The sequence below is a fragment of the Haemaphysalis longicornis genome, unplaced genomic scaffold, assembly GCF_048455015.1.
Source record: "Haemaphysalis longicornis isolate Haplotype H1 unplaced genomic scaffold, Haemaphysalis longicornis Haplotype H1 scaffold_1, whole genome shotgun sequence".
NCBI lineage: Eukaryota > Metazoa > Arthropoda > Arachnida > Ixodida > Ixodidae > Haemaphysalis > Haemaphysalis longicornis.
In genome coordinates this window covers 137087039-137104075 of record NW_027526203.1, presented here as the reverse complement: position 1 = coordinate 137104075, position 17037 = coordinate 137087039, and the positions used below count along the sequence as shown (strand labels likewise).

At 49.0% G+C, this 17037-nt stretch overlaps 1 protein-coding gene across 10 annotated transcripts in view; it reads left to right on the top strand.

Moving 5' to 3' along the window:
- LOC144180721 (uncharacterized) overlaps positions 1–17037 on the top strand; it is a 102065-nt gene that overhangs the window by 13064 nt on the left and 71964 nt on the right. For 9 of the 10 annotated variants that reach the window (XM_077709019.1, XM_077709017.1, XM_077709015.1 and 6 more), the window contains exons 8-12: positions 7812–8042; positions 8351–8409; positions 10421–10565; positions 14447–14491; positions 16605–16842. In XM_077709019.1, the coding sequence (XP_077565145.1) occupies positions 7812–8042; positions 8351–8409; positions 10421–10565; positions 14447–14491; positions 16605–16842 (718 nt within the window). The remainder of the gene's footprint in view (positions 1–7811; positions 8043–8350; positions 8410–10420; positions 10566–14446; positions 14492–16604; positions 16843–17037) is intronic. The other variant, XM_077709020.1, reaches the window with a different exon arrangement.

Sequence of the window (17037 nt, the reverse complement as noted above, 5' to 3'; positions counted from 1 at the left end):
GAATCGCAGACACGGGTGTGAAAAAAATGTGCAGGGCTCATAGCGACCAATGCTTATGGTGACCTACAAATGTTTCGTCGCGCGCTTGCTGGAACGGTGGAATGACGAAACCCAACAAGCACGAGCGAACACGAACAAAGGACAGAGCGGCGGCGGTGCAGGTATTCTTTGGCCATTCTGTAAACCATACTTCTCAGACTTGCCAACTCCACCACACAAGGTGCCATATGCAGTTTGTAGGCAAGGAGCTTGTAGGCAGTACGCTGGCTCACAAACTCCGTGGCTCACTGCATCCACGGCATTGGGCGGCCTGTATCGCCGTTCACGTTTTATCAAGACCCCGTTTGAGCACTTGCTCACCCGAAAATCTACTTCTACAACCAAAACTTTGTTACATCGAAATTTCGGCAAATAGAACTAATTACGCAGAGGTTGAAAATACATTGTGTGCATACACTTGAAGTTAAAAGAAATTACGTGGTTCGTTATATCAAGGTTGGACTGTGTGCGTGCGTGCGTGCTTTGCAGGCGCGGTTGCCTAGCGCTGAAATGCGACGATCTGCGTCTGAGGGTGGACTGCCATGTTCAGAGCTATTTTTTGCAATCAACGATGCGACCCCGCACCGGGTGTGCACAGTGTGCGCCATAAAAGCCTTCTCAGCTTGCGTCGGAGTGAAGTGACTTGTTCGGCCCTGTAAGTCGCAAGAAGCTAGTGGCATATTTGGAAAGACACATTTTCAACCTTTGTTATTGTTATGAAGCCGCGCGACAATTTCACTTGCATGTAAAAAAATCGTGCTATTTGTGTGTTCTAGTTCAGTTTTTCGTGTTCACGTTTCATTTGTCCCCAACTGTGCATCCCAGCCTGTAGTACGACTAGAAAGATTCTTTTGCAGCGTGAAGCTGAATGTTTAAACCTTCAATAAGGGAAACAAATTTCGCATTTCACGTTTCAGTAATTGTTTAATTAGTGTTGTTTATAATTGGTTAGCAGACGTACTTTAAATCCAGGAGTCAGAATTGATGCAAACTTGCATGTGGTTGCTACCAACTGCTACCAACATTGCATTCTCCACAATTTCTAGTATCTATTCATGCCCTGATGGTAATTTTTTGCTATATTTTTTGTAATTTTCTTCAAAACATTTTTTTTAATTCTCCAAAACTAATTTTCCCACAATTTTCCCACAAAACAAAACTATCAAAACTAAGTGATTGGCTAAAAAAAAGTAAAAGAGAACCGAACAAGCCCATTAAGTTTCATGAAAATTTGTTGGAAAGCAAAAAAAGAAAAAAGAATAGGACACGTATCTGCTTGCTTCGCTACAAAGGTCGTAGAAAGACGATAGCCTTCTGTGGTCGCTGAAGGGTGGTAAACCGCATGATCTGGCACCATTATTTTCAGAGCTATATGCACTGCGCACACAATTTATGCAGTAATGCATGACTAAGTACAGTTTAGTCTTCTTGCGGGGTAATGGAGAAAGGAGACGCGAATCGCGGAACCGGTAAAGATACTTCTGACGACTCTGGTGTCGCCACCTGGCACTGGCCCTGGGAAGCACACGGAAGTGCGTAGCCGGGGCCACTGCCAGGTTACGCCGCCAGTACCAAAGCGGTGCGCTCGCGTGGCGTTTTTTTTTTTCTACGCCCAATTTTTTCTGCAGTGGCGGTTGTGTTTCATTTGCCATCACAAAAATCAAGCATCCATGTATTTTTAATAAAGGAACACTGCAAATGTCACTTATGTATTGATGCTTTGCCTCAGATATGCGTAGTGTTTTGTGCACATTGCCACCAGATTTATATGTTTAGAAATTAGGCATTTTTTTTTTAAACGAGTCAGATCCAGAAACCGCAACTAAGTCAGATAAAACTGCGGTGACAAGAAAAACTTGATACCTTTACCCTAAAAAGGGGTGGCAAGAAAATGCGTGAGATGGCGTGCTGCAAATGTGTACGCAGATCGTAGTTTGTATCGAAAATGAGCCACATTTTTCTGTTTCATGGATCAAAATAAGCCAAATCCATTTGCCCAATAAGAGTTCGCATTTGGCTTGACTGTTCACACTGTTTCATGGGTGTTTTTGGAAGGTTTCTTTTTTTTTTTTTTTTTTCATTTCGGAGCTGGATTATTATGAACTCGGAGAGTAATTAGGAGATCGGTGAAGCATCTGTTTCCAGATGTCAATGATGAAGTGAACGGAATTAGACGAGAACGAATTGAAGCAGAGATATGAAACAATGACGTCATCTTGTCTCCCGTGTCCCTACGGTCTCTAAATATAACTGTGGTTATATTTATTTTTTTACTAACATAGTTAAAATTTTAGCACTTAACTCTTTCGTTACGGCGGAAAAACGGCCGATTGTAGGTGCTTCCACAAAACGTTTTTTTTCTCTTAAGCTACTGGACCCACGTAGCCTTGCAATGCATGAAATTGTAGCTTATAGATTGCTCTTCCAAACACAAAGCAGCAGTTTTGTTCAAGGTACAATTACTTACAGTTTCTTCGTCAAGTAATAAGAAAAAATCCCCCAAGAAAAGTATACGGAAAACACAAATCGGCACTTTTACCGAAACTAAAAATTATTTCAGGTATTTTAAGATATACAAATTGTTCCTACGTTCCTTGGCTATGATTCAATATATAAATCAACAGTGTACACCAAGTTTTGGATTTTTGAGGGCCCGTAAACCTAGCGCAACTGACGGCTGTGCCACGCCGCGAGGGCACTCAAGGGTGAGTGAGTCTCTGTAAAACGTGCATCCAAGTACCGTATTTACCCGATTTTAACGCGCACTTTTTTTCCGGAAAAATAGGTCGAAAAATCGCATGCGCGTTAGAATCGGATACGAAACCGAAACCGAAACAGCGGAAATTTCGTCCCACCCATCGCCATCGCCAAGTCAACATGGCGCTAAAGCTTTTAGCAATGATTTTTCGGACGCAGGAAGCATACGCGCCTAGGCTTTTCTATCGGCGTTCACACAAATCGTCAAATTGTTCCACTTGCGCGCTTGATAACAGCAATGGCAGCAGCGGCTCTCACGCGTTCAAAACCAGCGGTCGGCTGAAGCGTGCGCCTCTGGAGAAGCTTGCGGGATGGGCGTGTGAGGCGTGAGCCACGATCCCATCGACCATGGTTGAACGTTAGTTCAGAAGTGTGGCATCGCGAACGTGCTTGAGGGCACCCAGGACGAGATGTTGTGGTCAGCGGAGAGCGACGAGGAGTGAGATGAGTGAGATTACTTCGGAAGATAAATCACCCGTTTCTCTCGCATTGGTTTTTTTTTTTTTTGCTCACCCAGTTTCGTGCGCGTTACAATCGGAGGTGCAAGTTTTTAGTTTTTTTGTCAGGAAAATCGGGTGCGCGTTAGAATCGGGTAATTACGGTATACTCTTCTGTGTCCTCGCACAAAATTCTTATCAGTTCGGTGGTAAAAAACAAGAAAAAAAAATCGAGCGCTCTCGACAAGCGTCGCACCTGAACCCTGCAGCGCTAATCTGACACGAGCGCCAGGTTATCTTGAAGGTGATAGCGCGATACGGCGCGGTGCATTTGGCAAAATATCCCGGCCATACGTTCTCGAGACCCTAAACACAAAATCAAAACCGCAGTCGTCAGATAAGAAGCATGTTTTGTTTATAAATACAGCGCGGAGTCACAAAGAAATTACCTGCCAGCGCTTGTTAAAGTGCGAGGCACCTGAACCGGAGCTTCGTCGTCCTAACTGAAATCTGAAGATCCCACATCATTGCTTGACCCCTCACTGCTGCTGGAATCAGAAAAATCGACAGCAGGAGCTGCCGAAGTGCTTGCTACAGCAGTCCGACTGTGCGGAGCGCTGCGCGAACGCAACGCCATTTTTCCTCCTCCTCCCCCCCCCCCTTCGGTTCAAATTTCTCTTGCTACGCCGCCACCACACGAGACACATAAACAAACGAAACCGAAATTGAAAGAGAAGTTGCCAATGAACACACCAGATGGCGATAGTTGTCTGTGGAGCGCGGGTTTCAGATTTTGCGGGAGATTTAAAATCATCGGACGCCGGCTTCCGATTGCCTATGGCGCCGTCGTGAAAGAGTTAACTAAATAGCCTTCGCTTGCACGCTATGGCAAATCACTCCCTCCCCACTTCTGAGAGTAAGAACCACTTCATTAAGGGGAAAAAGAATGAGAAGCCTCGTTGTGAAGCGTTTTGGAAATTCATGGCAAGGCAATGAAAAGTTGGCTTACTTTGTGAGTGCCTTCAGGCGTGCCCAAGAAAATTATCCTTGAGAAGAATTTGAAATAGCTGCTCATAATGCCAAGAGGACTCACTTGCTCTCCATGTGTAGCTCTACAGTTCTTGAAGCCCTGTTGCATATGTGTAATGCATTTTCCGCCAAAACTTGTACACCAATTCTCGAAAATCAATTTAACTCTTTCGGGACCACCCGAAAAAGTGATGAAAAAGTGAGGTCTCGCTACAAATTTTTTATTACATAAAGCAAAGGCACCATCCTACCTTAGCATATACCAAAATGCAGCTAATTATATGTTCTTTGACATACAATACCAAGTTTTACTTCAACACTGACGATAGAACCATGAAAAAATCTTGAAGTGAGAACTTTGTAAAAAAAAACTACAGAAAAATATAGAAAAAAGCGTAAATATAAAAATATTAAAAAAGAATAAAATTATTTTAGGATATACAAAATCTAACACAATGCTTTGTTTCTTCATCGCGAAAGTTTGATGCGGCTAGGTGTAACTGGTTTTTTGTTTTGTGCGTGATCTCTTTGGCACTAGGGCCATGGCTACGTCATCACCCAGCTGCACGCCGGGATTTCGTCTCGGCGAAAACTTGATCCCTTTCTGAGATGGTGGCAGGAGATCACCACCATAGGTAGTTAACACCCTAGCGAACAAATATAAACCAGCCGGAACATATTTTAAGCGCACATACCTACTCCAGAGACAATTGAAACCGAAACCAACACCCACCTTTGAGCGCGATTTGATGTTCCAAGCTGATCGGCACCTGAATCCTCACTCGAGCTGAAATCCGATCTCTAAAGCCGCATTCCGACTCTTCACTGCCACTCTCATCGTTAAAATCCACAGTAGAAGGCGAAGATATGCGAGACGAGATAAGGCGGATTTCTTATCGCGCTCGCGCGAGTATGACGCCATGTTTGTTTACATTCGAAACCACTGCCCGTCAGAATAAAATATCTGATGCGTTGCCGCCTGGCGATAAAAAAAGAAACTTCACAAAAGAGAAAACTATAGTTTTCAAACTATCTCCTAGATGTCGCTAGGTGTTCCATCGAGCGAAAATTTGTATTCTGCAGGCTCGTGAAACCATCGATCATATGTGATCGATGGCCTATGGAGCGGTCCCGAAAGAGTTAAAGTTTTCATAACAATGCCGCATCAACTTGAGTGTTTCAGTTCAATATGAGCCAAATCCAAACTTATCATTCGATATTGCTCATATTCACCGCATAATTTTTAATTGCTTTTGGCAATAATCTTTCCTTAGCTGACATGTAAAATATATCATATAATAGTTTTGACAGCGTTGCATTTAGGTCCGGTAACAAACTTCCGCTTTTTCAAAATTCGCGTTAGGTGGATCTGGCTTATTTCAAAAAAAAAAAAAAAAAAAAAAAGCCTCAAATGGCATTGTGTATATAACCGTCTTGTTCAACACCTGCATTAACTCTGGCCAGGAGGCTGAATCAAGGGACACAACCCGCCGCGGTGGCTCAGTGGCTAAGGCGTTGTGCTGCTGAGCACGAGGTCGCGGGTTCGATTCCCGGCCGCGGCGGCCGCTTTTCTGATGGAGGCGAAAAGCAAAAACGCCTGTGTGTACGAGATTTCGGCGCACGTTAAAGATCCCCAGGTGGTCAAAATTAATCCGGAGCCCTCCACTACGGCACGCCTCATCGCCTGCGTTGCGTCGGCGCGTAAACCCCACAATCAATCAAATCGAATCAAGGGACACAGACACGGACCAAAATTTCTGCGTCCAAGTAGCCCAAGAAAGTTTCTGAGGCCAGTGTTCCCCCCTTCTAACTGTGGTTAAAATAGGATATTAGATGGCTCCTTTTGAATTTCTGTGATTGGCTCTGTGATTGGCTCAGTTGCTAAGTGGTGTTTGGAATGGGCATTCGAAATGGTTACTTGCCACTGGTGCCACTAAACTTTAATGAGCCGTAAAATTAGTGTCAAGTGGTGCATCAAGAGACTGGTTCCCTTATTGTACTACCCAGGGTTCATAGTACTGGAGAATATAAAGATTAGTTTTATGGCTAACACCGTTTTGTCTATTGTTCCTCCAAAAATGACTAATCATCTCGTAATTATCTTGGTAACTACTTGACTGACCCAAAAATAATTCTGTATTTGAAATCAGTGGGACAAAAGCAGCAAGACTGACAAGTTTCACAGAGTTTACTTAACAATTAAAGGAAGCTATTTTAAGAGCAGTGCCCCCCCTTAAGCTTTGCTGTAAATTCTGATCAAGAGTGTCTCACTGCAATGGCTCGGCGACTCGCCACTTTGTGCTCCCAAGCCCAAGGACCTGGGTTTGATCCCGGCCGTGGTGGCTGCCTTTCTGATCGAGGCGAGAAGCGAAAATGCATCCCCGTCTGTCGAGGTTGCGGTGCATGTTAGAGATCCCCAGGTGGTCAACGTTAATCCGGAGCCCTCCACTACAGTGCGCCTCATAGCCCAAGGGTAGCTACAATCAGTCTAACCAACAGTCAGTGTGCCACCCACTTTGAGGTCATGTAGTGTTTCAAACTTGTGTTTATTTTGCCACTGGCCCATGACAACTCCCCTGGGAGTGAGTTCTGCCTGCATATGTCTGAAGGTAATTGATGATTCACAGCTGCCGACATTGAGGGAAAATATAAAGGAAGCACCCCACTGACACTTATCTGGTAATTACAAACTGAAATAGCTCGCAATCGTAACATGACTGCCTGTCGTCTCATTTTCTCACGCCGTTTAGATAAGTGTGCTAACCCTGTCACAACCTTTGTTTGTGCGTGAAAAGGTATGACTGCTAAGGAATATTTTCTGGCTTGGGAAAGCGGGGTCGACATGGACGTAGCCGTTGCAGCACTTGCAGCGCAATAATGTCCTGAATGCAAAGCATCTGTGCAAAGAAGCCTCGCATAAGGCATGCTTTTTGTTGTGCCACTTACAGGATGAGGGAAGAAACATTTTCAGCCTTTCAGGATGGCAAGCTCAAGTAAATAACTGGCCGTGCGTTTCCTTTAGTTGGTTGAGGCGCACGTTTTTCACCACTTGGAGAGGATATTCTACTCTCTTCTGTTCTTTTCTTGGTGAAGCCACTGTTCACTGCACTCAGAAATGGGCGTGTAAGCCATCTTTTAATTGCATTTAAATGGGCCTAAGAAACAGTCGCATCTTTGGTATGTAGTTTAGGACAGATTCTGACTGTCTGGCCGCGGGGGCCGCTTATCTGATGGAGCGAAAAGCACAAACGCCCATGTGTATAAGATTTCGGCACTCGTTAAAGACCCCCAGGTGGTCAAAATTAATCCGAAGCTCTCCACTATGGCGCACCTCATCGCCTGCGTTGCGTCGGCGCGTTAAACCCTACAATCAATGGTTCTGGCTGTCTGAGATGCAGCCTGGAGGAGCCTCGCTGCAGGACAAAGCACGCCTGTCCAGCTACAGCCTCCCTTTGGCTCACCCATTGTCAGATGCCGTGTCCAGGGCAGAACTCGCGTCTCCTGCTGGGCTCGAGTTTCCCCACGTTCCCTCTCCTCCTTCTCTCGCAGGCGGTGTGGAGTTGCAACAGCCCTCGGGAGACATGGACGGCGGCACGGTGTCCATGTTCTTCCAAGACGGGGACGACCGGAGAGAGCCTGCAGGGGGGCTGCACCCTCCTGCGCCACAGGTCGGGGAGGATCTGTCCACTTCCACGGGCTTTGTTGTCGACACGCAGCTCGACGGCCAAGAAGGAAGCGATGCCAATACGAGCTTGCCCCTCCCGCCACCTGGCAGTGACGGTGAGTGGGCGGCATCACTCGCTCAGTGTGCAGGCCTGCTGTGGACCAGCACAAAGCGTGCCAAGCAGCGTGACGTGCCTTGCCAGGGCTTCTTTGTAATTCTCTCCTCACCCGATTCTCGCTCTCCCCGTTCAAAAGAAACGGCACTGGGAAAAGGCGAGCTCTCTCACTGCTTGGGCGCACAACGTATTGTCAAGAGTAGAAACCACGAGGGGATCTGTTGGCATGTCGTGCTGTGGCTGTAGTGACTCCCCTGGTGCTGGTTGGCTGGGGGTGACCACATGCGGCCCCTCTCCCTCAATCCACAGAGCCTGTCAACCAGGAAGTGCTGCCTGAGCCTGTGCCATTGGCTGCTGAACCACGAGAGGTAGGTCTTGCCCATTCCGTGGGAGGTCACCATTTCGACTCGTGTTTCAGTTTCAGTTTATTATTCGTAGCAAAATATACAGTGTGTGGAAAACATTGTACAGAGAGAAGTCCCGCAGTTTGGCACTGTATTGGGACCCCATGCGATTCAATGAGTAGAGGAAGAAATTCTAAGCATTAGCAAACATTACAGACAGTTCAAGGAACGTGAGGAAGTTAAAAAAAAAAAAGTATCAGAAAAAGTAAGTCTGCAAATTATTATGTACAATAGTTAGCGGTAAGTGTAGTAAGGGGTAGACACCTGAGGCGTAGATTTCTATTACATTAAATGGCAAAGCACTGTCAATAAGGCACAAAAGGGGTTCTCTAGTGATTGCACGATTGAAACGGCGACCTTCAGAAGCCTATTTAAAGCCCCTTTAAAAATAGCGGTGTGGTCTTTATTTCAGTTTTTTTTTTCCACATCAGACGCTACTGCTTGGATTACAAGCTGCTGCACAGTCTTACAAACGGCGAGCAGGGCTTTAACTTTGTGTTGTGGTAGGCTCTGTGCACGAACAAACTTTGCTATACTCGGTTACAACTCAAGAACGGCACCACCTCATGTAGTGTATCACTCCACCAAAGCGCCGGACCCGTGACGTCAGTGCGCGCACTTTGAAAGGGGTTTGCTATGAATGCGTGATATCGTCTGCCTTGTCTCACGCAGTTTGTTTGTCGTCACTGGAGTCATTTATAAGCATATTAAGTCCAAAAAATCATGGCAACGGCTCACGCCATGTTCAAAATATTCCCAGTAACGCCCTACTTGCGCCGCGCGGAGAAACATCCGGCTACGGTGATAAGGCACAGCGGCAACTTCCGGTGCCGTTCTTAAGTTGTCACCGAGTATAGAACTAGCTTTTTGTGTCGCCATTTCTTCCATGTTCTCCGGCTCCCCGGTCACTAGGTATTCTTGGGACTAAATGTCTGGAGGTCACAAGGTACCCAAATGAAATATTTGAGGCTGAATCATCTGCATTTTGTGTCCCTGCAGTGTGTGCCTAACCAATATGTATAGCACAGAAAAAATTTTTTGTTAGACCCCTCAAAATAGGTCAATTTCCCATGGTAACGAAAGAGTTAAATTAAAGAATAGTGCTAGTATCAGTTATGTATTAATGTTTTACTCCAAATACGACTGATGTTTTTTTCTTGCTGAACAATGTTGAGAAATATGGGGTATGCGACCATATCCAGTAGTTTCAAGATGTTTTGCATATATAAACGTCTCGTTCAATAATTCACCCGCCGCGGTGGCTCAGTGGCTAAGGCGTTGCGCTGCTGAGCACGAGGTCGCGGGTTCGATTCCCGGCCGCGGCGGCCGCTTTTCTGATGGAGGCGAAAAGCAGAAACGCCTGTGTGTACAAGATTTCGGCGCACGATAAAGATCCCCAGGTGGTCAAAATTAATCTGGAGCCCTCCACTACGGCGCGCCTCATCGCCTGCGTTGCGTCGGCGCGTTAAACCCTAGTCATCATCATCGTTCAATAATTCACTTATTTTGTGGCCGGGTGGCTGCATTGATTGACATGCAGAAGGGCAGACAGGCGAAAATGTTAGCGTTTAAGAAGCAATGAAGGAGGAGCACAAATGGCCAAGGGAAGATCAGTAGGTGGCAGGACAAGTGCACCAATAAGGGAACTGGTTTGAACCACATGTGCTACCATGATTGGTCTGTGTTGTGCACGTTTCACTTGTCTTGCGCAATTGACTAGCGTCAAGTGGTGCGAAATTTTTGCTACGATAGATGTGAAAAAACAAACGCATACGTGTCGAGATTTTAGTGCACATTTGGTGCACCCTAGGGGCTCCCAGGTGTAGCTGTGGCACGTAACGCTGCCGGAATTTGGATTTGAATCGTTTCTGCCCGGCCGGCGGACTTGCCGAGAGAGCGCTGCGAGGAGACCACTGGGTAGCGCACTCAGTGTGCGCAGCAGCCAACGATGCCTGGTGGGGCCGTGTTTGTGCAGGTGGCACCGTCATCCCAGGAAGAGGGTGGGGGGGACCCCCCGCCCGAGTGCAGCGCCCCTGCCTTGTCGAAGAAAGCGGTGATCCGGGCACGCCAGGGGGGCGCCTTCAAGCCGCCCGTCCGGCAGGGATCGGCCTCCGACTCAGGTAAGTGGGGTGTGCTGCTGTGCCGGGATCGAGCTGCATGGGTCCGCATGCACCTTGAGGAGCCGTCTTTCCTGGTAGTTCCAGGGAGCAAACTCGGGCGGTGGCCAGTTTCGACGCAGTTCTTTGCGGTCTTTCCTCGTGCATGTGTTCCACAGAGGAACTGTGGGCAGTGGGACTCGCATCTTGTTTTTTTCTTTGTGGCTTTATCCGCCGATTCAGGCCACGAATGGGTGGTGCACGTGTTGTGGCTGCGTGCGTATGCTCGGGGCGAAATAGAAGCGCCAGATGAGGTAGAAGCGCTGGCTGTGGTGCAGGGGCAGTATTCTCGTGTTTTGTCCGTTCTGTGTCCGTTTCAAAAGTGTCCGTTTTGAACAATCCCTCATTGGCTAAAAGCGAACACCCAGATGTGACGCTATGCAAGCACGGTGGAGCTATGAGCTGCAGCTTCTCGGAGCCACTCGGAGCGGACAATTTGGAGCAGGCGATTTTTCTTCGCATTGTTGTTGGTTCGCTGGCGGAACAATAAACGCATAAGAGATAGTTTAAAATAGGTTTAGTCGTTTAGAATGTGCTTGCAAGAACAGCTGCACAAAAGTCAACCCAAGGCCCGCCTGCAACTGGAAGTACGCCACAATAAAGCGGGCGTTTTTTTCAAAATGGACAATTACGAGAATACTGCCGCAGTAGTGTTTTCGCCATCCCGTGTCTGAACTGAGGTGCCAGCCACGTGAGAGTTGCGTGCACTGTGACCACAGGCCGTGTGTGGCCCACCATGGTTTTGGCACGGCTGTGCTCCGAGGAGCGTACGCTCGCGGCTGGCATCGCCAAATGAAACTGCCTTTCGGTCTTGCTGTGCCAAACAAGCGGGGGCTGGGCTTGGGGTCCCCATCTGTGCAAAGGGCCACAGTGGGAGCGGCACAGTTCCACTGCTGGCCTCGCTGTGAGTGCAGGCTTCGAGATATGCAGACTGGATTCTCCCGATACTCGTCTGCCTTCGAGGGTGTGGGTGTTTGTTGCAGTAGCTCTGGCCTACTTTCTGGTGCAACAGAGGCACTGGGGCGGTCCTAGTGTGCCTTCAGAATGGGCCCAAGGAATGCAGCCCGTGAATATGCGAGCAAGTTGTGCTGCAGCTCAGAGCGTCGCTTCTAAAGGGGCAGAATTTTTGTCGGAACACAACCGAAACAGGTGAGGACGGTGTAAGAGCAGCTTTGTTGTTAGCGCTCACCTGGGCCTCCAAGACATTCGTGGGTGCTCTGTGGGCAATTTTCCTACGAGCATTCTCCGGGCTCTGCCTGCCCATCTGCCGAGTGCTAAAAAGAATTCAACAAACGGGCCAAGTGCAGACGTTCACGCGAGTCATGTCTTGGTCGCAGGATTACCGTCGGAGTTCGTTTCCCTACTTTGACAGTGAACACCAAAGATTCGGGCCAAGCTGGTATTTACCGCCCCTTTGCTGTAAAAGTTGTTTGCAATCACTGTCGATGAGAGTGGGGACGCTGCAGATAACACTCAGTGGGCCGTTCAATCCAGCGGCTTTGAGGGAACTTCTCCAATTCGGTGCCGATGAACACCACTGATGCTGGTGCTTCTTCCGGCACTCTTGTCGGTTGACTGCAAATGCAGGAATCCCTGTTAACCCACGCAAGGCTGGCTCGACCGAGGGTACTGCCCGTTTGGTGGACAATGGAGGCCACGAGATGTTTCAGGTCCCTGAAAGGGATTTGATGAGAACCAAAGCAGGCCAGATGTGGAAATGTCAAATACAAGGCTCATAGTGCCCGTCTAGTTTTGATAACGTCACCAGAATATCAGCTTTGACATTAAGGAGGCCGCCACGCAGACACAATGCAAGTTTGGTTCATTAGAAACACTGATTTGTCCCGATAACAGCAGTGCCGATTTTATGGCAAGCTCATTGAGATATTAAGGGGGCACACTGGTCTTAGAAACTTTCTTTTTGCTTTCCAACAAATCTTCATGAAACTTTATAGGCTTGTTCAGTTTTTTTTTAGCTGATTTCAAACATCCAGTTAGTTTCAATGTAAGGCATTTAGTTTCTGAAATAACTAAAAATCTTCCTTGATTGTTCTTAGAACAATGGAAAAAGAACGAATCAATGAAAAATTACCAGCAAGGCATGAATAGATACTAGAAGTTGTGCAGAATGGAATGTGTGAAGCAGTTTGCAACCACATACAAATGTACATCAATTCTAACTTCAAGGTTTGAAGTACTCCTGGTAACCAATTAAAAATAATGCTAATTAAATAACCACTGAAAACAAAATGCAAAATCTGCTCCCAATATTGGATGGTTTAACCATTCAGCTTTGCACTGTGAAAGAAATGATCTTTCTGCTGGTCTACATGCTGGGATGTACCTCTCGAGAATTTCCTATTGCTGCAATACCACTCGTGGGGAAAAGAGAAAATTATGGATTTTTTTTCCCCATTGAAATCAGGCTTGTACGGCTTTTATAAATACCTGGTACTGTTCAAGTACCAACTTTTAAGGGGAAAAACTGTGCAAACTAAGGAAAAAGTGATACCTAGAAAAATGCCTTTTTGGGCAATTTTTTTGCTCCCAAAGACCCATGTGCCCCCTTAATTGAAGAAAACGAATGAAGCAGTGGCCACTCCCCTCTCTGTCCCCTCGGTCACCTTTCTGTGACATCATGGAGTGTTGGTTGTGCAGCGGGCAGCTGCCGACCAGAGGCACCGTCACAAAGCGTGACCGGCGATTGTAGTGGGGCCTACCCTAGTTCTGGTTCGTCTAATCACTTGAAGGCTGACCTGCTACCTTTCTAGGGCTGGCCTGCATTGTACCACTGTAGCGTGAAATATGAAGGCTTTTTATTATTTCTAGCACTTTTTCAAATAAACGTCTCTATTGACTGGCGTGGAGCTGAGTGAGCTACTGCAGACGAGATCTTTCTAATTGAACAAAGTTGCATTTTGTCTTCACGGCCCCTCTAACTTTGAGGAAGATGCAAAATTATATCCGAGTAGTCTTCAACGACCTCCCAAAGTCCACTTGTAGCCTTCGGTGGGGGGCACTCGTCAAACGAGGGGGACCCGGACTACTTTCCAACCCGCGAGTCCTAAGGACACGGACGTTGTCAATCTCGGGTGTGCCTCTTCCCATGTGCCCACCGTCAAACTGCGAGACGAGTTTCAGCAGCGATTTCAACACCTCTCCACAGGCAGTTCTCAATTTCTGGTGTGGCTTCCTTGAGCCCCGGCGGGTCTCATCATTTTTGTCATTTTTTTGTTATGATCAGTTGTACACTAGTAATGGTGATTTGGTATCCACGCAGCCTGTGACCACGTTTAATTAACGTTCTGCGTCGCGCAAACTGACGTGACAGATGTGGCAGCCCTAGGGGTGGACATCACACACTGCAGCTGTGTGCCACCAGGCATAAGCGTAATTGAGGTCTTGTTTTGTGGTGGTCTGCCTGCTGTTGATGCGTAGCACTGCTCCAAGACTCCGCTGCCCCCATTCCCCAATAGAGCCGTGCTGTGCTCCTTGGTGCGTGGCTCTAAATTACTGTCTGGAAGAGAACCACACACACTGCAACTGTGAGAGTATGCCAGCTGCCCCACGCCTGTGCATCCCCCCTGGTTGGAACTGCAGTGCATACCGTAGCACCACTGTAACCGTTTATTGACTGCCTCTACTTGGCACGGTTTTGTGTTGAAATTCTGCATGTGCGGTTGTGTCGATGCGGGTTGACATCTAGCGAGTGTTGTGTTCTGGGGGCATGTGGGGGGAGACGTTCACTGCTGTTGTTCACCCGTCTCTTGTCTGCACAGGCTTGAGAGGAAGCCACTGTCGTCTTCCCGATTTAGTGACTGGCCTTGTTTGTGTTCTTTCCACAGATTACCTACGGGTTATCTACCAATTGTTATGGTATTTGTGGCATGGTACGTTGCGTTCTCTTATGTCAGACGGGGGTGTGGTTGGCAGTGAGGGGGACGTGCTTGTTTGCCGTTTGGCGGGCCACTTTTGCGCGCACTTTTTCCCCCTAGCATTGAGCAGGTCTGTGTGTATGCCTGCCTGCCCCTCCTGGCCCGTCCCCAGGCATGCGGAGGGTGGAGCCTCGCACTAATGGCTGTGGCATGCCAGCCCCCCTGCACCGTTTGCGCAGCCCTTCTTCCGAGGCCCCACTAACGTGCACTCCACCTAGCGGCTGTCGCCTACCATCTCGTGCGCACTCTGTTGGCCCTGTCGGGAGGGTTGGCATTACCGTGTCACTTAACTTTGCTCCGTAGGCTATCCGTACAGCTCTGCTGTTTGTGCTCGGTTTCGAAAGCCTTCGTCCAAGTGGATCCTTTTTGGTAATTTGGCGGCCTTTTCTGCGGGCGCTCGAGGCACCCGGGGGCGTTTTGCCCCTTCGGCGGCCGCGAAACGGGGTCCGGTTGCTGACAAGGACCTACTTGGCAGGAGGACCGAGGTGGAGGGTCACCCCGCAGGGGGTCGGCATGTGTGTGGGCCGTGCGGCCTGCCGAGCAAGGTGCGCGCCCTCAAGTGTCGCGAGGGGTGGCTACTCTCCACATTCCGTGCATTTGGCGGTTGGGGGTGGCCTGGCCCGCTCGGGGAGGCCATCGTGCAGTCGGAGCCAGCGGGAAGGATTTGGCCTGTTGTGCATGCCCGGTAGAAGCGTGCCGGTGGAGCCTTTTCTCTATTGCTGCTGCTGTTTCACTCTGGTCGGTTGGATGGAGGGGTGCGAGCCCTGTTCGCGTAGGCGTGTGAGGCCTGGCTGGCTCTTGAGGCTTGAGGGAAGGCCTTGGGGGGTTGCCGGTTTTTACGTAATCTGTTGAATACGAAATGGCCAAGTGCAGCTCTTGGCAAGTTTTCTGAGGCTTTCAGCATGGTCTGGTCACTGGTGAGCTCTAAGTAATGAACGGTTAAAGTGTGCTCTTACAGGCCATGTTGAGAGGCTGACATTGTGACAACACTGGAGGGGCTTGCCTACTGGGGCTGGAAGGGAGGGGGGTGGGTGGGGCTTGTTGGTCTTAATTCACCCTTTATATCCCCTGGCCACATTGGTGGCCTTAGTTTCCCGCCACCGTGGCTGGTGGGTGAAGGAAACAGAAGGAAACAGAAAAAAAGGTAGTGAAGGAAACGGAAAAAAACGACACCCACCTGTGCCAAGTTTCGGTGCTTCTAGGCCCCTCCGCTTGGGCAGTGTGGTAGTATGTGGGACTGTGCTCTTGTTCACTGTGAGTGGCTACCAGCCCTAACTGAGGGGAGCACCACCTGGGCCTCTGCTGGCACGCATTCTTCTTCACTCGCTTTGTACGAAGCCCCCCTGCTGTTGCCTCACTGTGCTTTGATTCTGTAGCTTGCTGACATCTGATGTGCCTTGCAGCTGTTTGTGCGCATCTTGTCACTAGCGGTCACGGTGTTGTTGTGATGATGATGATGATGATAACGACAACGATGATGATGCTGTTTTGTGTATGAATACTGTGAGCTGAGGCAATGCCGCCTGTATAACATTGCCTGACACATCAGCTGTTTTCCAATGGAGCAGTGTCTGCCGGCGTGCGCTGCACCACGAATCGGCCGAGCAACTAGGCGTTCTTGGGACCCTGAATGTGAAGGTGTAGGATTGCCACCTTGCGAAGGCTGTACAAACCCGTGTAAATGGTTGGTATAGCTCTTGTGAAGCGCTGCTTCACAGGAACTAGACCAACACAGGCCAGCAGCACGTAGAGAGGCTAGCGGGTGGGGGAGGGCAGGAGAGGGCAGCAGGACAGTGGCTGTTCCGCCGTGTTCTGGGCCTTTTGCTTGCCCTTAGGGACTGCTCCTGCGTACTGCTTCAGAGCACCCTTGCCCCTGGAATTTTTGTTGCCAGCGCAGTGTTGGACTGCCCAGGGACTGCCAAGGTGCGCTTGGCCTAGTTAAACGGTCAAGTTACTGCTGCTGGTGAACAGTGGCAGGGTCCAGAGTGTGTTCCTTGTAGCGAGTAATTAGTATTGCCCGCACCCGAAGCGACCGTGGTTTCCCCAGCGAGTGGTGCTCTGTCCACAGCGCTGCTGCAGCAGCAACAGCAGCAGAACGGGGGTGCGCCAGACAATCTGGAGCTGCTGCCTCCGGACGGGCGTCCGTCTCTGCGGCGGACCACCTCTGTGGCTCCCCTGCTGTCCGCGCCGGGGGCCGTGGACTCCGTCGGAGCGGGCCTCACGCTGCTTGATGCACCCGATATGCAGCCCCTGGTCACCCTGGCACCGGCTGCCCCACCCATCGACCGGCCCTCCTCGCGCCTGGGGTGAGCAGGGGTCGGGAGGGGCACCCTTGGTACTTGCACTGGGCGGCCAACAGGCACCCAGAAGGGAGAGTACCATCCGGGTGCACTGAGGCTGGCGGGAGGCCATGCCAATACACGCTTAGTTCCTTAGTGGTCAGCTGTGGCTCATGTTACGTTTCAGAAACCCGTATGGGCATTTACAGTTTATCCTAATGG